The following is an 8,941-nucleotide window of genomic DNA, read 5'->3' as shown; positions in this document are numbered from 1 at the left end:
ACTTTGGGAACCTGCAACTTGGTACAAATGCTTTGCAAGAAAAGTAACATTAACTCAAAAGTTCATCTTGGGGCAAATGTTCATTTTTGTGAAGAGTAAAAACAAAAAAACAGTAAATACATGCATGCATACGTATAGCAAAACATATACATTTCCCATTGTGTACAAGTTGAACTCAATTTCCTTAGATATAAATTTTAATGAAATTGTCTGAACTTTCTATCGTCAATGAAAGAAACAAATTGCGCCTTAATTTGATTCCATATAAAAATAAAACTTTAATACCTCATCCTCATCCTTCACCACCTTGTTGTTATATCAACTGTAGCATTTTGTGTTACTGTCCCTTTTGTTTATCCTGGCACTATGGTAAGGAAACAAAGCATGTGTTCCCCTACCAACACCACACACACACACACACACACACACACACACACACAATCATTTTTGTTTTATAAGCTGAAACTTCTCCCCACCTTACTGTTCCAAATTTAATTTTACTTATCAATGATTGCACGAAAAGAGTTTAATGCCTCCTATCGTTTTCACTCAGATGAAATATTGCATGCAATTATAAAATAATGTCTCAGTAATAAGAGGGGGGTAAGGTGCAACATTTATGCAAAAGCATTTCGGAGTATGTAGCTTGTTCAGTTATTTGAGAACAGACTTGATGCATTTTGTTTCTCCTTTCTACGCAATGCAAATTATACTGATTATCACATTACGATCTTATAAAAGCTTGCTAAGGGTTGGCAAGCATTGGAAAAGTGGTGGTGGTGGGGGGGGGGGGGGGGAAAGAGATCACAGCCCCGAAATCTCATACCACAAACTGAAGCGTGCTGAAAAGCAGTAGGTTTATCGACTAGCTTTCTACCAAAGACGCACAGGAGCGCAGTGTAAAAATGTCCAATCCCCCTTGGACGGCCACCGGAAAGTTTCATGATTCATTTCTAAAAAAAAAAAAAAAAGGTACACATCACCAAACTCCTTGGCGGCTTTACACGTTACGATGAAAACATGGCCACGCAAAAATAACTACAGCAACACGTCTGAATAACACGCAAAATGACACAGTCAAAAAGCCTGAGAAAATAGTTTTGGAGCCCCCACCCCCGCTCAACAGTAATATGTTGCCACTGCTGTCCAGAAACATCGCAGGCCTCCTCGGCGGAGGGTTTTGCACGATTCCCCTGATCCCGCGAACTTTCGCTTTCCCTTTGCTTCTACGCCGCCTTCGAGGCTCCTCGAACCTCGCGCAGCCCCAGCGCGGAGTCGCGCGAGCCCCTCAGCCGCCCCGGGTTGTGGAAGAAAGCGCGAGCTTTCCTCTAAAGCTGATTGGTCGGGAATCCTCCCGCCCACTTTTCCCCTCTGCCCCTCCCCCTCGCCTCTCCCCTTCTTCCCGTTTTCTCCTCTCTCTCTCTCTCTTTCTCTCTCTCGTCGCCTCGGCCGGCATCGAGCGTCGACTGCGTCACCCGGCGCCCTACGCGCCCCGTGACGTCAAGGCGCGTCGACGATGACGATTCAAACCCTCCGGCTGAAGGCGGCGGGAAAAGAGTGAGCGAGAGAGAGAGCGGGGCAAGGGGGGGGGGAGGTTGGGAAGAAAGATGGCGGACGAAATCCCTCTGCACCCGCTACCGCGCAGCACCCAACGGAGGGCGGCTTATTACACCAAAGCCTCAGCCTCACAGAGGCATAACAGGTACCGACCGGAAGGAACATGAACGGAAAGGGAAGGAGAAGACATAAGGGGGGGGGAGTGGTTGTCAGGGGATACCTGGGGGAGAGAGGGGGGGGAAAGGGTCGGCCGTGGTGGGCACAGACCAACTTGAGTGGGGCGAGGAGCTGCTGCTTTTTCCCTTCCAGCCAACGAGCTGTGGAACGGCCTTGGGTCTGCCGGGAGGCCAGGACCAGGATCGTTGGCAGTCTCTAGGCCAGGGGTCTTCAAACTTGGCCCTTTTATGACTTGTGGACTTCAACTCCCAGAATTCCTCAGCCAGCAAAGCTGGCTGAGGAATTCTGGGAGTTGAAGTCCACAAGTCATAAAAGGGCCAAGTTTGAAGACCCCTGCTCTAGGCCTTGGAACAGCTGCATCTGAGCAGCTTGGAGTTGGTTGGTTGGTCATGGGAAGGATGGTTGTCCCGTCTGCCTGGAGAGGAGTTATTGCTGGTCCTGTCACAGCAGCCTGCCCTTCGTTACATATGTGGCTGCCCCTCATAGGCCCTTCTTCCTCCACTCTTCTGCAGCATCAATGCTCAACCCCAGAGGCGGCTTTCCGATCTAGACCTCAGTCCTTGAACTTTTAGGAAGATGATAAAAAAATACTTTGATGCTTGCCCAGAAGCTTCTCGCCGCCAAAGCCCTTTGGGGCTTAAGGGGGGAAAAAGTTTGAGGTAGGGTGAGTTGCTCCTAGTAAAGTATTTTATTTATTTATTTTTTATTTTAATTGCATTTATACCCCGCCCTTCTCCGAAGACTCAGGGCGGCTTACAAGTATGAGCAGTATTAGCAGTATTAGTATGAGTTCTTGGTTCTTTTCAATTTAGAAAGAAGTTTGGGGAGGACCAGAAGATTTACAGCGGTCTCTACCAGAAGGCACTGGGAGGCGAGCAATATCATTTGCCCCGTAAAGACAAAACAATTTGTGCAAAATTTGCAGTGCTTTAGTGTAGTGTGGGATTCGCCCATTCTGTATTTGCTTTATTGGAATGAGAATTTATTTCAGTGATTCCTATCTTTCTCTGTTAACTCTGCAGGAATTAAGGGTGGCTGCAAGAGAAAGATGTTTAACTAATCCTCCAGTTATTGATTATGGAAACAGATTTTTTTTTTACAAAACTTTAGCCCAAATCCAGAATAAGAGATTTACTTGGAAGATGGGTTGGTTGGCAGCGTGTTCCTAGGAAAGATTTATTGAGAACATTTGAAACTTCTGTTAAGAGTGCATATTTTGTTAAAAGTCATTTAGTTGTAATTTGCCTTTTGAAACACATGTGATATTTGTAAAGCCACTGACAGATTTCTTTTTTATATTCTAAAAACAAAGTTATCAATCACTGCACAAAAAGATAAGACCAGGAGTCAACATGTTTGACTTGCTTTGGTGTCTATTCAAGGTTTGTGCTAGAAGTAAGATAAGATAAGTTAATTGTTGTCATTTTTTTACTGTGGGCACAACTGCACACATCAAAAATGAAATTTAGTTGCCAGTTCTCAAAGTGAAACATACATGACACACACCTAAAACATACTATATACAACATGTATAGACCCACACCCCTGCATATAAACAATAAAATATTATATACTGTCCAAAATAGACATTATTTTTTCATGACTAGGCATATTGATAAAACTGAAACTGAAATATTTTTGGGTGAAAGTTTCTATGTTGCCAAAGTTTTAATCACCGTTCCTAGCATTTATACAGATTAATACAGATTGCAATAGTACTAGATTATTAGAAAAAAACAATTGGAATTACCGAACATTTGGAAACAGTTCCTCAAATTGCTTCGATTTTTAATTGGAATTTATTATTATATTTACACATTTAATATAACAACTACATGTGGCCCTAGAGAGCTACTAATGCTGCCCCACAAGAGTGTAAACTTTTTAAAAAAGTTTGTTATTTATATGCATTAATTATATTGAATATTTTATATGAAGACAATTCCTCTTCACTCAGCGTAGCCCAGGAAAGCCAACAGGACACCCATGGTTTAAAATGTTTAACTAATGGGGAAAAAATATGTGGAAAGAAATCAGGGTTCCTAACTGGATAGTATATTTTTCCAGTGGCATATGTTTTGGTGACAAATGTATGGCAGGGAGGAGCCCTTGCTCCACACATTGCCCAGCTGTTATAGGCCATAGCATAGATCATGTCTTTTGTATATGATTTAATAACAATATGGAAGACTTCTGTTTATCAGTCCTGAAACACATCCACAAGGTTTGTTCTTTGAACTTGTTTATCATTTGCATCTCTGTGATGCTCCCCCATAGATGCCAATCTTGTCTTCCAACTGCATTTGTTGCCTAACAAATAGCTCCTAAAAACAGGGACCTTTGGAAACAACTGATAAAATAAAAAGAAGTACAACTAGAAAATAATCAGGAGAACTTGATTGGAACATCCTATATGTAAGAAAATGAGTCTATATTCATAATTCAGGTAGTGAAGAAATATCTTCGGATCCTAGGTTTTGTAGGCTACTATTTCAGAACTTTGAAATGAAATATGAGATAAAGTTTAGAGAATATTAGTACTGTATCTCCAATCTGAATACCTCTACAAGACTAATATATGAGATCTTAATTGCCTGAGTATTTTTTTCAAAATAAAGTTCTTGATGGCATTTGAACATTTGTTTCAATTTGGCATTTAAGCTACTAAAATTTCTTCTATCGCTATCAAAATGTATTGAAAATAATGTTTGGATGAATACTGAGTCACATTTTATTGTAAAAAGAGATATGACATTCAGACATATTTATTTTTTTCCTTTATTATTTTTATAAATAACTCAAGGTGGTAAACATACCTAATACCTCTTCCTCCTGTTTCCCACACAATAACAGCCCTGGGAGGTGGATTGGTTGAGAGAGAATCACTAGCCCAAAGTCAATCAGCCAGTTTTCATGCCTAAGGCAAAACTAGAATTCACAGTCTCCCAGTGTTTGTTTGTAGAAATGCAGCTATTATGATTCCAGATTTAGTTATTTGTATTAAATCACACCATAAGTTTTAACAGCTTTGATATAACTAAGATTTTGATGGGGAATGTGATGTCTTACTAATGGCTTTAAATTTTAACATAGAAATTTAAATCTATCGGTATGTTTCACAAACGTAGAATTATCAAGAATGTTAAGAGAATTTTAAGAATATCAAATCCAAAACTTGTCCCATACAGGAAACCAATTTAAAACATTTACACTTCTCCAGTCCCTGCTTCTAATATACCCGATGAAGGGCTGCCCTCTGGGTACTTTGTTTTCCTTTGTCTAATCGCTCTCAATATTAGCAAGTTTTTCTTAATATTCAACCACTAGGATCTGCTTTTCTCTAAGTTAAGATTATTATTTTGTGATGAGAAAGAAAAGGTAGAAAGAAAAAGAAAAGAAAAACCATACTGGCTGCTTTCTATGTGTTACCATTTTAGATTTTTGAAGATTGCTGTTATATCTTCTCTCAATCTTTTCTCAACATAAAACCTACCCTTTTTATCAATCTCTCACCACAATTCTTGTTGCCAACTGCTAAAAAAGAATTTAAGTTACTATTGATATGTCTCTCCGATTTATATCTTAACTTGTTAATCTTGTTAGTACTAGGAAGTACATGTTCTTAAAATATAACTATTGTGCTACACAGTTAAAGGAAATGTATTAATTTATCTGGCATTACAATTTTTACTGTGGGTTTCCAATAATAAAGAAATAATTTCCAGAAAGGTACTATAGTATAAATTTTATTAACAAACTATTGCTAACAATTCTTAAAACATTCCTCTTCTAAATTCCCTGAATTTTAGTGACAAACAATGGTTATTTGATATTGCATTTAGAAGAATTTTGCATATATTTGTCATGTTTAACTATGTGTTTGGAGGAAAATATTATTAAAGAAAAATATTTTGTTTTCTGATATTTTGGTTTGATCTGCATATTATATGTACTGTTCTGATGTGGGCTGTCAAATCAGTTGAAATGATAACCAAATTTCTTATATCTCATAAAATTGTTAAAACATAATCTTTCAGAATATATTTATTGCCAGGGATTTTAGAACGAAAGAAAAACAGTTTTCTATTGTCATTACTGATATTCTAATTGAGGAATGATAAACTTTTTAAACTGTGTACCAGTATAAAGGCCAGAGTCTCTCTGTGACTGAGATAGGAAGTATTTAAAATTTGATGAATGTGTGCATGAATGAATGAATAAACAAACCAATTTTCAAGTTCCTTAGAACATGATTGTAAAATTACTAAATACAGTTGCAAGAAAAAGTATGTGAACCCTTTGGGATTACGTGGAGTTTTGCATGAATTGGCCATAAAATGTGCCCTAAACATCATGTAAGTCACAACAATAGAAAAACACAGTCTGCTTAAAATAATACTACACAAACATTAGCTGTTGTCATGTTTTAATTGAACATAAGATGGAAACATTCACAGTGCAGGGTGGAAAAAGTATGTGAACCTTTGGACTTAATAACTGGTTGACCCTCCTTTGGCAGCAATAACCTCAACCAAATGTTTCCTGTAGTTGCAGATCAGACCTGCACAACGATCTGGAGTAATTTTGGACCACTCCTCTGCACAAAACTGTTTCAGTGTAGCAATATTCTTGGGATGTCTGGTGTGAATCGCTCTCTTAAGGTCATGCCACAGCATTTCAATCGGGTTGATGTCAGGACTCTGACTGTGCCACTCCAGAAAGCGAATTCTGTTCTGTTGAAGCCATTGTTTTGTTGAATTACTTGTATGCTTTGGGTCATTGTCCTGTTGTATCACCCATCCTCTGCAGAGCTTCAGTTGGCGGACAGATGGTCGTACGTTTTCCTGCAAAATGTGCTGATAAACTCTGGAATTCATTTTCCCATCAATGACAACAATCCGTCCAGGCCCTAAGGCAGCAAAGCAGCCCCAAACCATGATGCTCCCTCCGCCATGTTTTACAGTGGGGATGAGGTTTTGATGTTGGTGTGCTGTGCCTTTTTTTCTCCACACAGTGTTGTGTGTTTTTCCCAAACAACTCAATTTTGGTTTCATCTGTCCACAGTATATTTTGCCAGTAGTGCTGTGGAACATCCAGGTGCTCTTTTACAAACTTCAAACATGCTGCAATATTTGTTTTGGACAGCAATGGCTTCCTCCGTGGTGTCCTCCCATGTACTCCATTCTTGTTTAATGTTTTCCTTATTGTAGATGTGTCAACAAAAATGTTAGCATGTGCCAGAGATTTCTGTAGGTCTTTAGCTGACACTCTAGGATTCTTCTTTACCTCATTAAGCATTATGCGCTGTGCTCTTGCAGTCATTTTTACAGGACGACCACGCCTAGGGAGAGTAGCAACAGTGCTAAACTTTCTCCATTTGTAGACAGTCTGTCTTACCGTGGACACATAAACATCAAGGCTTTTGGAGATACTTTTGTATCTTTTTCCAGCTTCATGCAACTCAACAATTCTTGATCGTAGGTCTTCTGAGAGCTCTTTTCTGCGAGGCATGGTTCACATCAGACAGTGCTTCTTGAGACCAGTAAACCCAAAACAGGTGTGTGTTTTTAAAGGGCAGGACAGCTGTCAGCAACACATCCAATATCATCACACTGATTGGAGTCAAGGTTGGCTCACTTCTGGCTCCAATTAGCTCTTGGAGAAGTCATTAGGCTAGGGGTTCACATACTTTTTCCACCCTGCACTGTGAATGTTTCCATCTTATGTTCAATTAAAACATGACAACAGCTAATGTTTGTGTAGTATTATTTTAAGCAGACTGTGTTTTTCTATTGTGACTTACATGACGTTTAGATTGCATTTTATGGCCAATTCATGCAAAACTCCACGTAATCCCAAAGGGTTCACATACTTTTTCTTGCAACTGTAACTATTGTGCTTAGTTATGCATGTACTTTCTTCAGGTAAGAGTTAATGCATTTTGCAATTGAGAGTCAAGTCTTAAATGTTTCAGTTTTTGTTTTGTGCAAACCTGAGATTCTTGTAGAACTGTTTCTGAAATGACACTATTTTCTCTTTTCTCAAAAATCCCAAGATTTTAAAATCTGGACCAAAGTCATCTAATTGTCTTCTGTGCTTAATAGAGAACAGAACATACTACCATCTGATTTGCAGACCAGCACCTTAACCATTACACCAGACTAGCTGCCCACAAAACAAGTGGTTTTTTTCCTGAACCTTTCAACAGATTTTGGTATTAGCAGCCTGGTATATTTCATCAGTAGCTAGATACTGAAGGTACTATGGAGAAGCAATTCTATGCCTATTAGGATTATCAGTTCCCCAAAAATGTGAATGTGGGATTATTTCTCTAACAAATGGCTGATAGGCCATGGTTCTACAGGTATCAATTTTGCATTGTATGCTGTTTAAAATTTACATGAAATAGGTTTGAAAAATAATTCGGAGATGTGGGCTTGACTGTCACCCCCGTACAGGTGATATTCAACAATATTGTGTTTTTTTAAATTGAATCTAACTGAGGGATGAACTGAGACATAAACTTTGTCAAGAAAAGCAAAATGCTGGTATGCATGGTTTGTTTGTCAACCTAAGAATATTGAGAAGTTTTTGACAATCTTAGGTTGATTCATGGGGCCAGCATTCACTTTGACTCCCATCAGAATTATTTATTTTAAATTATTTCTAGATCGTTGAAAAAAATAATACGGAGGGTAAAAAATAAAACAGCACAAAATAGAACAAAACCACGAACAAATATTGATAAAAGCATGAATAACATAATATTGACAGATGTAGTATAGTCTTGCTTCAGTTTAAAAATTAACTCATGGTGACATCATGGACATGTCCAACCTTATGGAGGTGATTTACTATTGCCCTTTTCTGGGATGCCTATAGGACTCTGATTTCTTGAGCTGCCATCCAAGTAATAACTAGGTCTGACTGCAGTCAGCCATCTAGCTGGACAAATATTGATAACACTACAAATTCACAACGCTGTAATGTCTCCTGAACAAAAAGATACATATTCAGGAAACCTTTGAACCCATAATGCAGAGACTTTAGCAGCTGCATCTTTAGGAAGTGCGGGAGGGAGAGTTTACCCAAGTCAGTCCTGACCCTTTTGAATGTGCATTGCAGAAATACGCAAAAGAGATGGAAGCTGCACATGTGACACTGCTTTTGTCATTTTGATAAAAGCAGTAGGGTCCTATAGATGAAT

The 8,941-nt window shown here is 38.9% G+C and overlaps 1 protein-coding gene across 3 annotated transcripts in view; it reads left to right on the top strand.

Annotated features, from left to right (window-relative positions):
* Positions 1–1,589: 1,589 nt before the first annotated feature.
* The window catches only part of ATP9B (ATPase phospholipid transporting 9B (putative)), a 151,850-nt gene continuing 144,498 nt past the window's right edge, over positions 1,590–8,941 (top strand). For 2 of the 3 annotated variants that reach the window (XM_083359959.1, XM_083359960.1), the window contains exon 1: positions 1,590–1,702. In XM_083359959.1, coding sequence (XP_083216085.1) covers positions 1,608–1,702 — 95 coding nt within the window. In that variant the 5' untranslated portion in view covers positions 1,590–1,607. Of the gene's footprint in view, positions 1,703–7,931; positions 7,993–8,941 lie in introns of those variants that run through there. The other variant, XM_083359961.1, reaches the window with a different exon arrangement.

The sequence above is a fragment of the Vipera ursinii genome, assembly GCF_947247035.1.
Source record: "Vipera ursinii genome assembly, chromosome: 3".
NCBI lineage: Eukaryota > Metazoa > Chordata > Lepidosauria > Squamata > Viperidae > Vipera > Vipera ursinii.
Note: the sequence above shows the minus strand (reverse complement) of the source record. Positions and strands in the feature narration are given on the sequence as shown.